This window comes from Gasterosteus aculeatus, chromosome 15 (genome assembly GCF_964276395.1).
Source record: "Gasterosteus aculeatus chromosome 15, fGasAcu3.hap1.1, whole genome shotgun sequence".
Classification (NCBI taxonomy): Eukaryota; Metazoa; Chordata; class Actinopteri; order Perciformes; family Gasterosteidae; genus Gasterosteus; species Gasterosteus aculeatus.
This window is the reverse complement of record NC_135703.1, coordinates 97,829-118,509: the sequence shown is the minus strand read 5'-3', so window position 1 is coordinate 118,509 and position 20,681 is coordinate 97,829. Positions and strand designations below refer to the sequence as shown.

Genomic DNA, 20,681 nt, shown 5'->3' with positions numbered 1-20,681 from the left:
AAGTTGAATCCATGAAAGATCTCGAACATTGAGATTATTAAAGGGAAATGGCAGCAGTTTATTGGATTTACGTGTTTATGTGAGCCAAAGATTTCAAACATCAGTTTCAGTTAATACGCTGTAACCCGTGTATTTGAACTTTGTTAGGATAATGAACGTTATCATAAAACAGGTGAGGTTACACTGAATTCTTATTAATCATCAACCAATGAGCTGACATCGGGACGACATCACAACATAGTCACACCTGTACACGTTTCCATGGCAACTATTAGTATGAGGAAGAGGATGCTGAGGACAAGTTAGAAGTTCTTCAAAATATTAAACCATTTCAGACCCTAGACCTGAACCTCAATGCTTGTTCACCAGAGGGTCAATGAGAGTCCAATATAGTATATTAGAGTCCATCAGTCTACTATAGTCCACCAGGGTGCATTAGAAACTACTACAATCCACCATGGTCTCTTAGAGTCCATTATAGTCCTTCAGGGTCCATTAGGCTAATATAGTCCGCCAGGATCCATTAGTCTATCAGAGTCCATTGGAGTCTACTTTAGTCTCACTAGGGTCCATGAGAGTCTACTATAGTCTATTTGAGTCCACTTAAGACATTATAGTGCACTAAAGTCCACAAGGTTCCATTAGAGTCCAACAGGGTCTATTAAAGTCAACTTGTCTTAACACGGTCTAACTCAGCTTAACCCCACCAGACTGAACCAGGATATTACATCTCTACCATTTCCAAACCCTGAACGTGGTCAAAAAGCACAAATCAATTTCCAGTTTAAACCAGCTTGAACCAGTTTAAACCAGATCAAAGTTTTAGCTCATTTAAAATAGCATGAATGAAACATGGGTAGAATGTGAAAACGTCCCATTGATGCCTTCAACAACCACAGTCAGAACCATTAAGGTCTAGTTTGCCTTCTTTTTAAAGTGCTTTCTTTTAAAACAATGTCTCAATTCCCTTCATTTCCCAGAAACCACCTGGCATCCACTTGTTTGGATTTCAAAAACCTCAACGTAAGAAAATGACAGCGGTGACATCACAATGACATCGTCAAATGAGCTCCCATTCGTCGTCGATGTCGTCCCCACTGAGTGAGGATGCTGAGGGGGCGGGCCAACGGGGAGTTTGTGGGAGGAGCTTAGTCAGACGACGTGACAATCCCCCAATCACAGTCACTGCCCACAACTCATCTTCTGGAGTCACTGCAGAGAGATAAAGATGTACACACACACGCATCTCCGTTACTTGTCTCCGTAAAGACGGTTATCATTTCCACTAACCACCATGGAAATAAATAACCACTATTTCTACTCTTTATTTGTTGTGTGATTTACACAAACGTCACAACGGTAAACGGTGTTGTGTTCGGGTTCATGACATCATCCGTCGCCGCACACAACTTGAATTTCACCGACTCCTTCAGGAAGTGCGTCTGGATGATGGCGGCTTCCCGCGCTGCTTCAGGCGGACCAGCAGCCGGTCTGATGACCTGATGTGTCGGCTCGGTGCGTCTCTCGGTTACACAACTAACTTACAGGTGTTCAGTCTCAGCTGTGTGTGTCTCTGGCAGTTTATTCACACTTTGGCAGCAGGACGGCGGTGATGACGAGCGGAGCATCTCAGCGCTGATTGCCTTTCGCAAAACAGCGTTGTGCAATTTGTGTCCCACGCGCCGCATCTTTCGCTAACCCTAACCCTCTCGCCCCCAGTTTAAAATTTGCGTCATTCGCGACCTGTCGCGTCTGTGCATCGACTTTGCATGAAATCTACTTGCGCGAATAATTCGCTTCGCTTTTGGTGTGAACGCAGCATTAGTATAAACCAGTAGGAGCCAGTCTCACCAGTTAACCAGTTGGCGTTCCCAGGGATCTTCTTCCAGTAGTCTCCAGCAGGGTTTTGGTCCGAGATGCCGTAACGACGAGCGACTTCTCCATTTACACAACGAACCCAAACGGTCCGAGAGCTGAGGACCAGCTGAGTGACAGCTAGGCCTGGAACACACACATGTACACAATGTACACACAGTGTGCAAACATGCACAGTGTACCGATCTGCAAACACTGTACACATGAACTCGTACCTGGTGCCAGGTCCCAGTCAGTTCCCACCGGCATCTCATCACTGAGTCCAGTTCTGACGAAGACGCTTCCTCTGTTGTCCAGAGCCCAGAGGAGACGGTCATTAGGACTTGTCTGGATATTGACCAGCTGCACTCCTATTGGCTGCAGAGGCATGATGTCACAGTTACCTGTTGGTTCTGTGTGTATTACCTGTAAAGGTGGTTTTATCTGGATCCAGTGTGACTTACCTGTACAGGCGGGTCTATATGGATCCAGGCAGGTAGCATCATGCTGGGGTTTAAGGGCTGGGTTCCCACTCTGAAGTAAACTATTCCTCGACTGTCCACAGCCCAAACGTTCTGACTGCCGCAACTCACACTGACCAGACGAACACTTCCTGGAACACATCAGTGACATTTTAGCTTAACACACTTGCAAACACGTTTACATCTGCATACAAGTCTGTGAAAGCTCAAACACCTCATGAACCTTGAGAACCCTTCAAGAACGAATGCACCGAATGAAGGAACCTAAGCTTTTTATCATGCAATCTAAATCCACCCGCCCTCAGAATCAGGAGGCCAAAGGTGGACTCCAAAGCATCAGGAGGTTTGCATTCATCAGCATTAGGGAAGATTAGAAAGTTACCTGATGAGCAGTCTGAATATTTTTCTACTGTCAGAGTTCAGAGTTCTTGTACCTCAGGTACAAAATCAGTGACCACTAACAGAGCATGCTTCTCTTATGATAGCAAAATTCAGTTATGGTTAGGGATTCTCAGCATGTTAACACTCAGCATTGACATGAGAGCATGTTTTCACGTGTCATGTGGCCAGGCAGTCATGTGGTCAGGTGTTCACGTGGCCATGTGTACTTGAAACATGTTGGTGTCTGATGGAGGAACTAAAAAAAACCCTAAACCAGCAGACACTCCAGTTACACTCTTCATGTTCACCTCCGAGTTTCCACTGTGTTACACAACCTCCACTGTCAACCTGACGTAAAGACACAGCTGTGTGTGTGTCATACTGTAACATGACCACAGTACTCTGCCCCCGAAACACACAGCGACGGATGGTCCAGTCACAGACTAAGAGTTAGACTCTTATTAGAAAGGACTAGTTGGTCTCCAGCTCTTCATTAGGTATCAGAGGTGTAGCACCATCTGGTGGCACAGAGAACACTGGTTAAATGACATAACGCGTGTAGGGTCAGTTAATAGTGCTCATACAAGTGTTATTCTCGACACGTGTTGAATATCTAACCTATTTATCTTATACTTATTTACTTTGGTTAGTTTGTTGCTGTTTACAACTAAAGATTATTTGTGTATAAACAAAAAGACAGACTACATGAACAACAACACACTGTTTCATGTCTTACAGTACTACTTGTTGCACGAGATGATCGGCTCTAACGGCTCTCAGATAAGACGGTTACCAGACGTACTGGTGACACCCTCTGCATACTTCTAAAGCGGTTTCTGGTGAACCGCAGGATCTTTTCGATGTACAAAATGTACCACGGCTCAGAAAAACAAATCTATATATCTGAAATAACGTGATATACCATTAAAAACTACAGATATTTAAAAAACAGTGATTCTGACATTGGCCACTAGAGCTACCGGCTGGAATTCTGAACAAAATCACCAGAATCTCCTCCAGCTTAGACTCCTTCAGGAATCCAGCAGAGACCAGTCCACTGTGGCAGAACCAGATCCAGAGCTCCAAAGGGAGGAGGAGAGCTCAGTTCCTAGCAGTAGCAGTATCTCTTCCTCCTCCGGGAGCAGAGCTTCTCCCCTCCACACAGACACCACACTGCTGGAGACTCATGACGTATTGCTGGAGAGAATAGAGGCCCAGGACAACCAGAACCAGGACTGAGAGAGGGAGGCTGACAGACCTTGCTGAAGTCAAATGAGAGGTTGTCTAACGTGACCCCCGGTGCTCAGAGACACTACCACTTAAGACCACAAGGGAAGACAGAATCAACACAAAAGTTCCATGTAGTAACTTTCAGATACATACCGAGCTGGTTGAGGTCCAGGGAGGTCCAGTGGAGTCCAAAGGGACAGGATGGAGACAACGTACGAATACTGACTCGTCCATGTGTGTCTAAACCCCACAGAGCATCACGGCAGGCAGACAGGTGAGACAGCTCCATCTGAGCATACATGTATGACACAAAAGGAGATTGTTAGTGAACAAGGTTGAGTAGAATCAAACTCGACAAATGTGGTGTTTTTACCTCATGTGGTAGAGAGATGGACGAGGGGCGGAGCTCGCCATCCTGGTCCCAAACACAGAACAGATCCTTCCTGCTCTGAGCCAACCATAGAAACGTACCTGAGAAACAGGTGACACATACAGGTTGACTGTGATTACATTACATTTGATTCAGATGACCCTTTTATCCAGGTAGTTGTTGAAGTCTGGCGACTAGTTGCAGAGGTCGGGGACTAGTTGTAAAGGTCTGAGGACTAGTTGCAGATGTCTGAGCACAGGTTGTAGCAATCTAAGGACTAGTTGTAGATATCTGGGGACAATTTAAACTAGTTACAGGAGGTTGGGGGACTAGTTATAAAGGTATAAAGGAGGACCAGTTGCAGATATCAGGGAACTAGTTACAGAGTTCTGCATACTAGTTTAAGAAATCTGAGGACTAGTTACAGAGGTCTGGGGACTAGTCGCAGTGGTCGTATCAACCAGCTAGTTAGACTTCAAGAATGTCTTGGAGACACCAAAACCTGGATGACCTGCAACTTCCTGATGCTAGTCAGAAAAAACGGAAGTTATCCTGATAGGCCCAGAGCGCCTTCGAAGCCAGCTGTCACGTGATACAGTTTTTATGGATGGAATTGCTCTGGTACCCAGCAGCACCGTCAGGAATCTGGGAGTTCTCTTCGACCAGGATATGACCTTCAACTCGCATATCAAGAAGACTTCAAGGACTGCCTATTTTCATCTACGTAACATATAAAAAATCAGGAACTTTCTGTCTCCAAGTGATGCAGAAAAATTAGTTCATGCGTTTGTCACTTCCAGACTGGACTACTGTAATTCTTTGTTATCAGGCTGCTCTTATAAATCTCTTAAGCCTCTCCAGTTGATTCAGAATGCTGCAGCACGTGTATTAACAAGAACAAAGAAAAGGGATCACATCACTCCTGTATTAACTTCTCTGCACTGGCTCCCTGTTAAATCAAGAATAGATTTTAAGGTACTTCTCCTCACCTACAAGGCACTTGCTGGTGAGGCACCGTCGTATCTTAATGAGCTTGTAACACCTTATTGCCCTACAAGGCAGCTGCGCTCCATAGATGCTGGTTACTTGTTGTTCCTATGGTTTTAAAAAGTAGGCTGGGGACCAGCGCCTTCAGTTATCAAGCTCCTCTTTTGTGGAACCAGGTTCCACTTTCAGTCCGGGGGGCTTTCGGTCAGCTCTTTTAAGATAAAGCTTAAAACTTTCCTCTTTGATTTTGCTTATAGTTAGGGCTGGCTCAGGTTAGCCCGGACCAGCCCTTAGTTAGGCTGCTTAGACTGCCGGGGGACTTCTTAGGACACACCGAGCTCCTCTCTCACTCTCTCTCTTTCTACAATAATCCACGTTTTATTAATGCACATGACTAATTCAGCGGGAGTTCTTTTGTGCTTTCTCCCCTAGCAGGTCTCCGTAGATCGTAGGTCCTTCTGGACCCCTGGCCCTGCTGACACCTGCTGATGCCATCATCCTCATTATTATTTTAGATATTAATCATATTACTGTAATCATAAACCAACGTTACCCTCTCGTAAAGTCTTTGTAATTTGCAATTTTGGGCCATACAAAATAAAATGAATTGAATTGAAATTGAATTGTATAGTGTACAGGTGTGTGTACCTTCTCTGTGAGGCACAACTGAAGAAGTGATGAAGCTCCACTTGGTGGTTGAGACGGTTCCTCTTGGAACAACATTCTGCCAGAAAGTTCCTGAGAATCAACAAAAAGGGAAACTGAGAAAACGTCCTAAAAAGTCTGATCTGGGCCTTTCTGGACTCTACTGACCCACGAGACTGCCCCGGGCCAGGTGCAGCTGGTTACGTCCTGAAGCGACCCAAACTCCACTTCCGTTGGCGCTGACCAGGCTTGGTTGGCACTGTGAGTACTGTGACAGAAAGGCCACCACACGCTCAACCGGCGCCCTGGTAACCGTGGCAACACTCTGGGTGGCATGAAGCAGCGTCTGGAAAATACTGCCCTGGTCAAAGACCACATAGTCCGAAATTCTGATCTGATGGGGAGAGATAGAAACGGACAGACAGACGGGCTATTAAGCTGTGAAGAAAAAAAAAAAAGACTCATCAGACCTCCTCTTCCTGCCTACCTGCCACCAGTGGTCGTCATCGCCCTGTGGTCTGGACGAACAAATGCCGGTTCTAAACCAGAGGCTGCCGCTGGCGTCTAGAGCCCAAGCTGTACCTCCTTCTGCCAGAGCCACACACATCAGCTCCACACCCTGAGCCTCACTGGGACAAATACACACCGAGTAACACACAATGACATCACAATAACTAAGCTGGCTCTCCTTGTGAACTAGTTGAATGTGCCGCTGATTTCAAAGCTGTATAATAACGTACTTCAGTAGTACAGTGGTGGTAGTACCGGACACGGTAACAAATCAGTAGGTGCAGTACCTGTCGGTTTAATAGATAACTAGTACGGTAGGATCATGACCTGACGGTGTAATAGATCAGTAGTACAGTAGGAGTAGTACCTGACTGTGTCGTACTTCCAGCCCTCTCCCTCGCTGCAGTAGCTGCTCAGACCTTCTCTGTAGAAAACTGCCTTGTGTTCGCTCAGAGCCCAGACCACACCTTCGCTCACACACACCTGAGTGAACACACAAGGACACTCCAACTTCACAGAGCGAGCACAGGGCCGGTCCACACTTAGACCTAGAGACACAGAGACAAGGGTTACTATGGTAACAGCAAACAGAGATACATTCCAGTCTTATCATTATGTTTAGGTGGTCCTTGATGCGTTCACGGCCCTGGATGTTTTGGTGGTACTGGATGTGTTAGTGGTCCTTGATGTAGTCTCTGATGTTTTGGTGGTCTTGGATGTGTTGGTGGTCACAGATGCTTGGTTGGTCCTGAACGTGTTGGTGATCTTGGATATTTGTGTGCTCTTGGATGTTTTGGTGGTACTAGATGTGTTAGTTGTCTCTTATGTTTTGGTGGTCATGAATATTTTGGGTGGTCCTGATGTCTTGGTGATCTCTGATCTTTTGGTGGTCCTGCATGTTGTTGTAGTCTCTGATGTTTTCGTAGTCCTGGATGTCTGCCTGGATGAAATCAGTAAATCTACTAAGGGTTTCTTAACCTTGGTATCTGGTTGGTATCTGCATCATCTGACCCATCACAATCAATGAAAATCTGCTGTAGGCAGAGCAGTCATTTTTACAAATAAAGAGAAAACTGTAATATTTTTAAAGTAATGTTTTCTTACTGTAATAAGTACGAAGAAGGTAAACATATAACTTGGGCCGCAAGTAACAATTTAACCTGATTATAATCACACAATAATTAGCAGAGTCAAGTTAGCTATAGGTTTTCCCCTAGGTATATCATATAATGGTAGGGGAAACACTGGTCAGATATCTCTCCAGATGAATGACTGATATTACAAATAAGTTGTTTTTGTCTCAGGGTCTGTTCTGAGTAGGTGAGACACACGGGTAGCTGGTTACCTGTCTGTAAGTAGAGATCTCCATTGGTCCTGATGATCCAGGCCGAGTCGTCACTCAGAGCCACAAAGGCTGTTTGCTCCACAGCTTTGTACCAGTGACGTTTTCCTTTGACTGAGACTTTAGCACAAGCAAATGCCGTCATGCTCCGCTGTTCCACCTTCCACAACAGATTACCTGATGTAGCAACCAACAATTAACATCCTGCTATTGCTACACACACACACACACACACACACACACACACACACCTCTGAAGCAGTCTACTTCAACGAGAGATCAGGCCTAAGTTCTAACTGTAAGCTGAAGTCAGTTTCTTTGTAGAAGGGTTAACCCTCACCCTCACGGGTTGTTAACAGCAGGTGGCATAGTACCAGTGTACGGAGGATTTGTCAGGGGAGCTGCTGGGGTCTCACCTGAGGGTGACAATGCCACCTGGTGGACGTTGTCTTCAAAGCGCTGCCAGTTGAGCCCAGTTTCAAGTAGGCCGCTGCAGAAGAGTCCTCCTTTAAAGTCCAGACACCACACATACCTAAAACATACAGGTCACCTGTAAGACTCTGAGCAGGTATCTTTAATTCAGGACTAAAACACAGGTCAGATGTAAGAGACCGAGCAGGTCGCTTCAACTCATACCTGAATCAAAAAAGCCTTTCTTTAGTCAGCTGACTACCCACCTGTCAGTCACCTGCAGGCTCAATATTCCACATCCTGGTCCCGAGTAACCCATCCAGCTTTCTGCCAACTACAAAGAGAAAAGACCAAATAATATGATTACCTGCTGCCAGATTCACCTGGTAAGATAAGATAATATATTACTTTATTAGTCCCACAATGGGGAGATTCACAGGAACGCGGCAGCAAAGTGGATAGTGCACACAAGATGCATGGTAACTTATTTTAATCATTTCTGTTATAGGACTTATAGGAATGTATTATGCATCTTTTACATTGTTCATTCTGTACACATGACATCCATTGTAGTCTGTCCATCCTGGGAGAGGGATCCCTCCTCTGACGTTCTCCCTAAGGTTTCTTCCCTTTTTTCCCCATGTTCGTTCCCCCCAGTAACTAAATATACTAAGAATTAAATAAATATGTCTATATGTACACATAGTGTATCACAGTGGTTATTGCTTGTTGTAATTTTAATTGCACGTATATTTTAGTGTTCTTTGGTGAATTATTGTCCTGTGGTTCACTCGGTGCACAGTTGGTTGTGCAGCCAGTCTCCTTCACACACTGGGGGCGAATCAACCGCTGGCTGAAGGAGCCGTACAGAGCTACCAGGGCGTCCACCATAGGGTGGGAGGTGTTGCTCATCAGGGTTGATAGCTTAGTCATTATCCTCCTGTCTCCCACCACTTCCACAGTGTCCAGTGGACACCCTATCACACTGCTGGCCTGCTTGCTGGCCTTCTTGATGAGTCAGGTTTAAGTTTCTTTTCTTCGTGTCTCACCTGGTCAGGTTTCAGTGTGTCTCTGTCGTTGGTGTTGGGTTCCACCTGTGGGTCTGAGGTCTTCTCCGTCGGATGAGGTGGAGGGTTAAGGACTTGACAGTAGATGTCTTCCTCTTCATCACTGGACATACCAGGTCTTATTTCCAGACTGGACATGGTGGAGTAAAACATCTGGTCTCCCAGAACAACAGGAGGCACCTGCTCATCATTCTGTATGTAAACACAGAGGAAATCCTCAGTGATAGTTATATGTTTATATCCATGTATGTATCACCTCATCCACCTTTTCCTCTGGTCCAATCAGTGGGCTCAGAAACCCTCCCTCCTGCTCCTCCATTGGCTGCTGCTCCTGTTCATCATTCTCCTCAGTGTTGTGCATGTAGGAGAAGGTGCACTCCAGCAACAGATCCACATTGAGGGCCAGAGGGTCAACCTCAGTGCCAGGATCAGAGGCCTTTCCTGGGTCCTCCACACCCCCGAGTAGCTGAGAGCTGGGACAAGACAACAAAGTTGAGACCTAAAACTCGGTAAAAGCTGGACACACACAGACAGTCCTGGTCACTAACCCCGATTGGTTGGTGGAAGACTCCGCCTCCTGTACGTCACTTAAACCTCTATTAAAATGCTCTACTTTCTGTGAGATCTGATCCTTGATTGGCTCAGATGAGTGCTGGCTGTGGAGGTCCAGATAAAAGAGGGAGGCTCTGTCACTCAAAGGAGTTCCACTTCCACTGTCATTACAGCTGCCGTCCTGGACTAAAAACATGGAGTCTGAGCATCTGCTCTCAGAGAGGTGGCTTCCACTGCTGCTGTCTGCGGGTGGAGAAAGAGGCACAAAGTTAAATTTGACAGGGCAGGAGCTACATCATGGGAGGCACTTATGCACACCTGGTGGTGATTAGGGCGGAGCTTATTGAACCCAGCTCTGATTACTTGTGTTTCACCCACTTCACCTCTATCGCCCTTGCTTCCCTTTTTCACCCCCGTCTTCTAACCAAGTTCTTACCTTAGTCCAACCACCTGCCCTCTTGACCACATTCCATATTCTACAATCTATCGCTCCTGATCTTCTTCCTTTCCTCGCCTCTCTCATTAACACTTCCTTGTTATCTGTCCCCAACTCTCTAAAGGAGGCAAGAGTCAACCCTCTCCTGAAGAAACCCACCCTCAACCTATCTGAAGAAAACGACTACGACCGTCTCTCTTCTTCCAAAACTCTTGAACATAATACCTTTAGCCAACTCTCCTCTTATCTCCACCATAACAACCTCCTTGACCCCCACCAGTCAGGCTTCAAGGCCGTTCCACAGAGACAGCAAGGAGAGCAGTCTCTGTGGAAGCCGGGCAGAGCTGAATAGATTGATCGCTCGCTATGTTGAAGATGAGATGCATCCTGTCAACTGTCGAGTCAGTTGCCTTTTGTAGTTATTTTGACTGTTCAGTACTATTTATATTCATTACATTTAAAAAGCAGACATAAAAGTAACGTAAGTACTTTTATGCGTACTTTTGATACACAGTAACTGGTAAATAATTCAATTACCTTTCAAAGAAGTAACTAGTAACTGTAACTAAATACTCATTTTCAGTAACTTGTAGGGGTGTAAGATTCATTCACTGAATCGATTAATCGATTTATATTCCTGCGATCCAACTGAATCGATCTGTGCTCCGCAAATCGGCATTCCGGACGACATATATCGATTACAAATCGATTGAAATGGTACATAATCAATTTGTATCGATACTTGGAAACTGCACATTGGATTTAAGTACAACAACGGTGTGGATGTGTGTTTGTGTGTTTGTTTTTAAACGTTACTGGATTCAGTCTGCCTGTCTGTGACGTCATCAGTACGCAGCGGCCGCCGCGCGAAACTCTGAACAACAAAACACAGCGTGGAGGAGACGACTGCGAGCGAGACATTTACAAACCAACTTATCGATCCAGTGGAAACATTTTGGCTTTTGCAAACACGGAGGTGTTCTAAATAAGTCGCTCGCTGTTTGTAGAATATGTAGAAGACAAATAAAAAACCACGGAAACACGACGAATCTTTCCGGCCGTCTACTAAGGCGCCGTGGGATGAAACATCGCCGACAGTCAGGACCTCTAGCAGCGTCACCGCTGCAGCAGCAGCAGGTAACTCAGCTCTGCAGACGCCTCAGGCCTCGCCAGCACCAAACTCAACATCACAGGAACAAGTTTATCTGTAAAGACATGCGACCCTACGATGTGGTTGAACAACGGGGTTCTGTGAATTGATCCAAACATTGTGTAATTATTGTGTAATGTTTACATTGAAAATGGCACTTGATTCAAATAAAAGGTTAATACATTTGCCATTAATTGTTGTTTGCTTGTTTATAATATCCGTAATTAATTTAAACCTGATTTCCTTACAGGAAACAACAGGGATCTCAGAAACTTTGCCGGCACTGTCCAGTAAAGTTACTGAATCGATTTCAAGTCACTGAATCGAATCGAATCGTTCTAAATTAACCCAGATTGTCCATGAATCGAATCGGCAACCATGAATCGCGATTCAAATCGAATCGTTGTTAAAATGAATCGTTACTGAAATTGCACGTTCTTGTTTGTATCCCTATGGTGGAATGCAGTTATTGTAAGTTCGCTTTTGATAAAAGCAGCTTACTGATTAACTTGTGTGCATTATGTCAGAGCTGAAGTGATTAGGGTGGAGCTTATTGAACACCTGGTGGTGATTAGGGTGGAGCTTATTGATCACCTGGTGGTGATCAAGGTGGAGCTTATTGACCAGTCGGCGTGTCTGCTTGCCTTGGCGTCTCCTCCCCTTCTTCTTCACTCGGACGGCCTTTACAACGAGCTCTTGCTGCAGCCCCTCATGGCCCAGAGGGGCGCTGTAACACCTGGAGCTCAGCTCACAGGAAGTGTTTCCAAGGAGATTCTCGCAGGAAGTAACAGAGCTGCCGCGGCTACGAGAGGTGCTGGGTTCCATCACCTAGACACACAGTCACAGGTTAGTCCACCCGTCTGGAGGTGAAGGTGTCCAGTGTTTTCCCCTATCATTATATCAGGGGGGCGCCGTGCCCTGAAAAAGTCTGGATTCCTAAAAATAAATAAAAATAAGGTTTTTCTTTTTCGCCCATGGTACTTCCACTCGGACACGTGTGCGCATATGCTCCAGTGAAACAAGAGTTGTAGATAACTGTCAGTCACCTCAAGCTGCTCTTCTGCCTCCTCCACTTCCTCTGTCTTTCCTTCCTTGCTGGGCCTCTCCCATCCTCCTTCCTGCTGCACCCTAACCCCACCTTCTACAATGATAGACATGGTCCTGATTGGCTGAGCTGTTTCAACTGATCCAGTAGGTGGGAGGATGGTGGGCGTGGCCAAAGGTGAGTGCTGATGGACAGAGAGCTCCAGCACTGAAGAGGAGAGACGGACGGGATATACATTCATGTATGTTATGTATACATACATGATGTTGTGTAGACGCCACTCATTGTGGAACTATGACTAGTAGTTGTAATAATAATAGTGGTACTATTATTAGTAATAGTAGTACTCATAGCAGTACCTTTAATACTAGTCATAGAACTTGTAGTTGTAGTACTTACGGCTGGAAGCTGGTCCCTCAGGACAGTTTGAGAGACGAATGATGTCTCGGTCTCCTTTCAGGATGAAGATCTCGTTGTCACAACATGACACCGACACAATATCTCCACTGCTCTCTAAGGCTCCGATCACCACCTTCAGACAAAGTACACCTTGTTAACGTCCACAATCAATCAAGTAGCAATTACTCTAGTACCTGGCTACGACAGTCCAGGACATAGATACTGTACTAATTTAGACGGTATCATAGGCACTTGTGGTACCTCGTTATGACAGTCCAGGACATAGATGCTGTACTCATTCCAGCTGAGAATCCATCCATCTCTGAAGAAACAGCTGAGCAGACCAAGTTGTCTGTCTTCTGGACGGTAAGCTCCGATTGGACCAGGACGAGGAAACAACTCAAACTGAGGAATCTGATTCAAGAAGAGAAAGGCAAATGGGCAGAAAATAACTAAATGTAATTCAAGTCGTTATCAACATCACCGGAGAATATTGAAGCTTTATTTGACATTGCATACAGATCCGGCAGTAAAATTAATCTTATTAGCAGTAGAGTAATATTAGTAGTAACATTGGCATTACTAGGAGCAGTAGTAACATTAGTAGTAATGTAACAGGATGTATGATTCCACTTGCCATCTCTACAGATCATGGTACCCAACGGTTACACTGCCGCAGGGTGTCTAGTAAGTTGGTCCTTAGCAAGCTCCCTAGCCACTTGCTAATTCGGTTAGCTCATGTTGTTTATTTTGTCTAACTGCTAAAACGTTTGATGCCACGAGGTGTTCCTCTGAGGACGCTAAACCCTGTATGTTCACCAGTTTGCCTTCTTGAGTGGTAACCTGATATAAACGGCCAGTTGGAGGCAAAACGTGACTTGTGTCCTGGTGATAAATGCATAACGCAAGAGAGAGTACAACTGCTACAGTAAGATTGGCTCTAGTAACATTAGTAGTAATATTGGCACTAGCAGTAGTAACATTAGTACTAGTAGCAGTAGGCGTAACATTAGTAGTAACATTGGCACTAGTCACATTATCACTAGTAGCAGTAGTAGTCACATTAGCACTAGTAGCAATAGTAGTAACTGTGTAGTAGTAATTGTGTGTACTATCTAGCACTAGTAGTAGAAGTAATGTTACCACTAGTAGCAGAAGAAGTAACATTGGCACTAATAGTAGTAGTAATATTGGACCAAACCAAAGCCATGTACAGGGATATAAATCAACTTTCTTCTCCTAAATAGTTCACTTCAATGAGAAATATTCCATCACATAATCTGTGCTTCAGAGTAGAGTCAATATCCCCAGCATGTTTCCTGTGTACCTGAGTGCTGAAAAGCGGTTTAAGCTGTCGAGTGTCCTCCACCTGTCCTCTGATGTCAGACCTCCAGAGTCGGAGTCCAGGACGAGCAGCAAACACCTGAAGATCGCTCTGCTTACAAAGAGCTGGCAGGAAGCAGGCGCCGAACCTCCCGCTGCTGAGACCAACACCATACTGTCAACACCTGTCATCTAAAACGATTTCTTCGAGTATCTACTGTGGACATGAACACTATAAAGTCTTTAGTGACCCGCTTTATCAATGAGGGTCACTAAAGTCAAAAAAAGGAAATGGGTGTAGCCGGATTTCTATGAGTTCATAATGTTATGAAGGGGGCATGATGGAGCAGACACAGGACCTGTGGTATCAGTTGATTATGGGATGTATTTGCATGTAGCGGTACGTAGTACCTCTTGCGGGGCCTGGTGCCCAGCTGCCGGACTTTCTGATTCTGTGTGCAGTAAAGCAGAGATCTGTGCTGTGTTGAGATCAGCAGCACCTGGTGACTGTACTCCACTTGAACCACACCTGAGGCCTCCTCCAGCAGCAGCACGGGTTCACACACACCCTGTACACACAAATACTGACAGTCAGAACTGTGTGTACTATCTAGCGATAATTAGTCATCGATTTACTTCATTGACTAATTGATTTCAGGAATCAGGAAACATTTGTTGCCAAAATATGTCAAACATACAAGGAGTTTGTCTTGGCAGTTGGTGCGTGACAGTAGACAGTGAAACAATAGACAACAAGACAGCAGTGCACAAGTAATAAAATAAAGTAAAATGAAATGCTAATGGAATGGGTTAGTAGAATACGGCTATGGGTTAGTATAAAACAAGGGAATAAAGTTAAAGTTAAGAATTTAAAATATTTAAAAAGTTTAAAAATATTAAGCATAAAGTGCACTAACGAACAAGTGACAAAGTGACGAGAGACGACAAAGTGACGAGAGGTCAAGGAAAGGTTTTACAGAAATACCACATATGTATGAATGTTGTTTTTTTTAAATGAAGATTAAGGAACTAATATTTCTTTATCATAACATAAACACAATGATGTCTCACTTTTAATGTGCAGTATTGTGTTTATATGTTACCTGATCTAAGTCCAGAGAGGAGAAGACGACTCGTCCTTTGTCATCTCCTGAGAACAGCTTCATTCCGTTGCTGCTCCACGCTAAAGACGTGACAGAGCCTTTATGGAGGCCCACCACGTCAAACCGCCTCAGCTAGAGAGAGACAGACAGGTCCTACAGGTGAGTTACACCTCCACAGAGAGAGGGAGACGTGTACTACAGGTGAGTTAAACTTCTACAGAGAGAGACGTGTACTACAGGTGACTTAACGCTGGCGCATGCGTCTGCGTCTTTATGCACCGTCGCGTCGACGCACTGGTTTCACTTCCTGGTTGTAAAGTCCTGCGTGTGTTGCAGAGCGATTCACCTCCAGAACAACAGGTGGAGTCACGTGTTTTGTTGAAGACGACCTGGAGAGTCACGTCTTTGTGTGTGGAAGTCGCTGGTTGCTTTATTTACTCAACATTTGTGGAGATCTCCCTCCATGAATCAGAGGCCATCCGGCGTCCTCATAGTCCGCCAATGACGGCTTGTACAAGCGCTCATATTTACGCATTTCTTCCCACAAAAGCTCTTCAATCTGATCCGTTCTCTCGTCAACGTTCTTCCTTTTAATAACGGCCGTATTGTGCAGTGAAAACGGAGACGTGAGACTCCGTAAAGGACGTAGTCAGCAGACCAATCACAGCCTGGTGCTGCAGGAGGCTGCGTCGCTTGCGTCGTAAGCGACGCAAGCCTAGAAAAATGGGTCGACGCACGTGTGATGGGTAGAGCTCCCTCTACCTGTTTGGCCACAGCACTTTAATCAGTGATTCCCAACAGGTGAGGCCAGATTACTTCCTGGTTTAAATGTAGGGTTTGCCCCAGGTCCAGGACTGGGCGCTGAAGGGGACTAGTCGTAGAGCTCCCACCCATCTGTGCAGTCTCCAGGTGTGTGTGTTTGTAGTGGAGCGGGCGGTGTTTTTGGTTTCGTTTGGATGTGCTCTGTAGCGGTGCCGTGATGTTGGGTGGAGTTTTGTACGTTGTGTGTGTGTCTGACATGTGCTTCTTTGTTTTGTGGCAGGAAGGGGGAAGTGATGTTGGCTTTTCGGTGATTGCTCAGTTCGAGCCACTGCTTCTTTTGCCCCTTTGCAAATATATTTTGTATTTGTGGTTACTTTGTTTTATCCAGTATTTTTATTATGCATTGTTAATTTGTTTTCTCTCCAGACAAGTTGTTGTTTAGTTGTTTCTTTGTTCTTTTCCTTCGTAAACCAACTGGAGTGGGTCCTACTCTGGGATCCTCAATGCCAGTACAGGTGGGCTGGTCATAGGTCTGTAGGTCGTGGTTCACTAGGTGGAGGGCTTCCTCATTCCTAGTTTATTTGGCATGTTTTATATTTGTTGTGCGTTTTGCTTTGCAGTGTGTGTGTGACTTTTCCTTTCCGGTCCCTGGTGGTGGCCCCTTCCCCCTTCACTCTCCCACTCCCTTACACCTCCCTGATAGTCACCTTGTGCTGGTAAAACATCTCAGTGTAGCGACATCAGCAATTTTTAGCATAGAATATATTTTTGTAATAAAAGCCTTATTTTTTTAAATCAAGACTGTTAACCAACATGAAGCCTATCCATAAATAAAACTGTACACTGTTCAAAAGAAACTAGAAATTCACCTCTGCTCCCTTTCTTAAAACAAATGAACCTAATATTTATATCCTTTCAGTTAATGTTCAGCTTGGTTGGAGAAACACAATATAATCGTAATATGTTTAATTTCCCTCTCCTAGCCAGCTAACACTGTTAGTGTTAAAGTTTAAAATATCATGTTACTGATAACAAGTAATGTTAATTATGTTGTATTGTAAGCTTGTATTCCATAGAACAAGGCACATTTCATCTTTCTTAAAGTTCTCATTGAAGACAACAAGCTTCTGCTGTTGTCTGTTCTTATTGTCTTCTGTCACTATCACCTCATGGAGTAGAATTGGGAGCGAGGCTTAATTAGATAAGAGTCCGGGCCTGAATGCATCTATACGGTCTTATTTAGTAAGTCTTCACGCTTACTTACATTGTTCATTCTGTACACATGACATCCATTGTGGTCTGTGCATCCTGGGAGAGGGATCCTCCTCTGATGTTCTCACTAAGGTTTCTTCCCCTTTTTATCCATGGAAGGGTTTTTCATTGTTTGGGAGTTTTTCCTGTGCTGATGTGAGCGTTTCGGGACAGAGGATTTCTCATGTGTACAGACTGTTAAGCCCTCTGAGGCAAACTTGTAATTTGCGATTTTGGGCCATATAAAATAAAGTGAATTGAATTACTTACAACAAGAAGTTAACGTTCCAAAGGTCACACATTACACAGTGTGTACAACATAAACATGAGACTCACCTGTTTGTTTCGACCAGGAAGTGGAGACACCAGCTGGAAGACTGCGACTCGACCCGATGCTGTTCCCACAGCTACAAGATCATCAAAACAGCTGAGAAGCTTCACAGCCGTGATCGCATCACTCTTCCCCTGTAGCACACACACACACACACGGTTATTCTGACTCTTTAAACTGAAACAGCTTTGTTCAAATTGAACATCACCAGAATTACGAGGATCACTTGAACATAGCTGACGTTGATCCAACGTGTTTCAGACTGACATATCTGATGAGGACAAGTGTGTCTGCTGCAAAAACCAGTGTGAGCACCACAGCAGCAGAAGAAGCACTGACCTCCAGACTGTACTTGTTCATGGTTGCTAGGCGACGACAGTACAGGTAGAGCATGCCTATGCTGCTGCCCACAGCCAGGAAGTCATTGCTGCTGTCCAGAGCCGTCAGGTACACCAGGATGGACCTGAACCCGCGCTGCACCTGTAGGGAGAATCACATTAACACAATCATCATCATACTACAACTGGACAGCCTCCTAGTTGGGACCGGTCCGGTACCTTGGCTGGAATTGCATTCAGCACATAGTAGAGTGGGCAGAACTCTCTCAGGACAGAAGGTGGAGCTGCCATGGTTCAGCTAATGTGAACTCAACTGGTCCTGAAAGCAAATTCAAAACATCCATTAAAAAACAAACATGTTAAACCAGTAACATAAACATGAGCAGATAACCCCATTGATCTGTCAGTCTCAATTGTCAATCAGACCTTTTAGTCTTGTCAGTCCTACCTTTCAGGCTCATCTGTCAGTCTCACCTGTCAGTTTACCTTTCATCTGACGACACACAATACTGTTAAACATTACGAGTCGTTTGGGATTTATTACAGGTAGCAACATAAAAAAGTATGATTATTATGTAAGGTGTATTCAGCTCTTCCCGTTCTGAAGCGCAGAAAGGAAAAAGTATAGTCCACATAATTTAAAGCACGAATAAAAAGCAGCAGCCTAACGAGGTTAGAAATCTTAAAGGGGGTTTTGCAGTGATGCTTGTCCTGCTAACTTGATAAACATCTTAAATATGCCTCTTGTTTTACGTAGTTTGTTGTGAAGGCCGACGCGTCCGCTCCATTCTGCTCAGCAGGCCGTTGCCTTAGTAACCGCGGAACATGACAGCTACCGCTCCAAAAACATCATGACGTCATATGAACGTCGGGATCAGAGCTAGCTTCTCCAACACACAGCACAGGCTAGCTAGCATCTTCGGTAAGCAGCTAACTCAATGTTAGCATGCTAACGTTCGCATCTGGAAGAGGAGTCGGTCTCTTACCAAAAGCGGCTGCTAAAGGATTCAGATGTTCAAGATGTTTGACTAACACAACGATATTAAGGAGGTGAGAGGAGACATCGCCGTCTGTCTGACAGCTTCCTTATTCATGTGGTACCGAGCTGCTGTCTACAAACAGCTCCCCCACGGGCAGAACTCGGTACTGCATCCCCAGTACGTATACATAGCCATATATTTATAAAAAGTACGAAGCATCACTGCAAAACCCCCTTTAAGATTTCTAACCTCGTTAGGCTGCTGCTTTTTATTCGTGCTTTAAATTATGTGGACTATACTTTTTCCTTTCTGCGCTTCAGAACGGGAAGAGCTGAATACACCTTACATAATAATCATACTTTTTTATGTTGCTACCTGTAATAAATCCCAAACGACTCGTAATGTTTAACAGTATTGTGTGTCGTCAGATGAAAGGTAAACTGACAGGTGATACTGACAGATGAGCCTGAAAGGTAGGACTGACAAGACTAAAAGGTCTGATTGACAATTGAGACTGACAGATCAATGGGGGTTATCTGCTCATGTTTATGTATATATATATATTGTAAGGTTCCGTGTCAATAAAGAGCCAGTTTCTTATCACTCGGGTTTATTGTTGCCTGTTGTCGGCCACAGCCACGCCATTCCACAACACCCGGTCATTTTCTAGTCGGAACTCAACTTCCCCTTCCAGTGCTCCCCGAAACTACACACATTACCCCGGAACCCTGGCCTACGTAACAGTAACATTAATCAGAACCATATACATTTATGAACTTAAGACACGCTACAATATATATCTCTATCTCTCTCTCTCTCTCTCTCTCTCTCTCTCTCTCTCTCTCTCTCTCTCTCTCTCTATATATATATATATATATATATATATATATATATATATATATATATATATATATTTATATATATATATATATATATATATATATTTATTTGCAGATGGTTCGCAGGGACTTGCGTCTGTCTCATGCTGACTTTGCGACATCTCTGGCGGAAATACTGGAGATGGCTGATCGCAGGGTCTTGCTGATGCCCACGAAAAACAAAAGCTATACTATGATGAATGACACGTCAGCAACCGTATCGGGAAGGGGATCTCGTATGGCTGCAAAATCCTATGGAGGACCACCTGAAACCCTACAGGGTCCTGGCTGTGTTGGACTCTCAGGGAGAACAGGGACTCATCTATCTCGGGCCGTCCACAAACCGGAGCAGGCGGTTCATTATAACAGATTGAAACCTTATATCTATAGCCATGGGTCACTATTGACTCCGAGACTGCGTTGGTTTCGCACCCCGGTGAACCTCAACAGACCGTGTCTCTTTCAAATAGAGTAATGAGGGAGCCAGCTTATCGCTGATGTTTCAGTGATAAATGTGTAAATATGTTGGTTGACATGTTTTCGTCAGGGTAGCTGCACATGCCTTATTGGATATGTGTCCAAACGCTATGGGGTATCAACGATTTCTGGTGTCTGCGGTTTAGGGTTAGGGTGTGTACGCTATTATTGCACTTGTGTTCCGGTGTAGGTGCTTTTATTGTGAAGCGGGGGACGGAAGTGTGTGTTTTGAGTGGGAATAAAGTTGCTGCCCCCTTGGCGCAGAACCTGAGCATCGTTGTTATTGTTGTATTACTAACCTGACGTATAAGCGCGCCATGAACCCTTGGCTACATTATTATCTTCATCTCAGCCTAATTTCATGATAAATAAAGTAA

At 44.7% G+C, this 20,681-nt stretch overlaps 1 protein-coding gene across 13 annotated transcripts; it reads right to left on the bottom strand.

Moving 5' to 3' along the window:
• Positions 1–37: 37 nt before the first annotated feature.
• On the bottom strand, positions 38–19,119 carry tecpr2 (tectonin beta-propeller repeat containing 2). Of its 13 annotated transcripts, none has more exons than XR_013452696.1 (28): positions 18,956–19,085; positions 18,189–18,288; positions 17,971–18,111; positions 17,637–17,765; positions 15,288–15,419; positions 14,596–14,753; positions 14,189–14,342; positions 13,123–13,275; positions 12,862–12,994; positions 12,464–12,669; positions 12,062–12,245; positions 9,828–10,074; positions 9,545–9,752; positions 9,262–9,471; positions 8,479–8,546; positions 8,218–8,333; positions 7,805–7,978; positions 6,827–7,007; positions 6,437–6,578; positions 6,118–6,343; positions 5,953–6,042; positions 4,321–4,418; positions 4,101–4,236; positions 3,723–3,914; positions 2,319–2,467; positions 2,091–2,232; positions 1,852–2,001; positions 38–1,212 (listed from the first exon to the last, which is right to left on the bottom strand). XR_013452696.1 is itself a non-coding variant. In XM_040199249.2 (28 exons), the coding sequence occupies exons 3-28, from the start codon at positions 18,258–18,260 to the stop codon at positions 1,061–1,063; spliced, it is 3,951 nt and encodes a 1,316-aa protein (XP_040055183.2). In that variant the 5' UTR covers positions 18,261–18,288; positions 18,418–18,462; positions 18,956–19,119; the 3' UTR covers positions 38–1,060. The 13 variants fall into 13 exon arrangements, 9 of the variants coding, with proteins under 9 accessions (XP_040055183.2, XP_077945243.1, XP_040055185.2 ...); XM_040199249.2 differs by lacking the exon at positions 3,723–3,914 and adding an exon at positions 18,418–18,462 and having other exon boundaries at positions 18,956–19,119; XM_078089117.1 differs by lacking the exon at positions 3,723–3,914 and adding an exon at positions 18,418–18,462 and having other exon boundaries at positions 9,262–9,432; positions 9,536–9,752; positions 18,956–19,077.
• Positions 19,120–20,681: the final 1,562 nt, after the last annotated feature.

Bases quoted from the DNA above. Each gene is read 5' to 3' on its own strand.
- tecpr2 (XM_040199249.2), bottom strand. From the start codon at position 18,260: ATGGCAGCTCCACCTTCTGTCCTGAGAGAGTTCTGCCCACTCTACTAT. The intron at 12,246-12,463 runs GTGACTGACAGT...CTGTGTGTCTAG, and splicing joins AGGCAGAAGAGCAGCTTGAG to GTGATGGAACCCAGCACCTC. The intron at 2,233-2,318 runs GTAAGTCACACT...ATGCCTCTGCAG, and splicing joins ATATAGACCCGCCTGTACAG to CCAATAGGAGTGCAGCTGGT.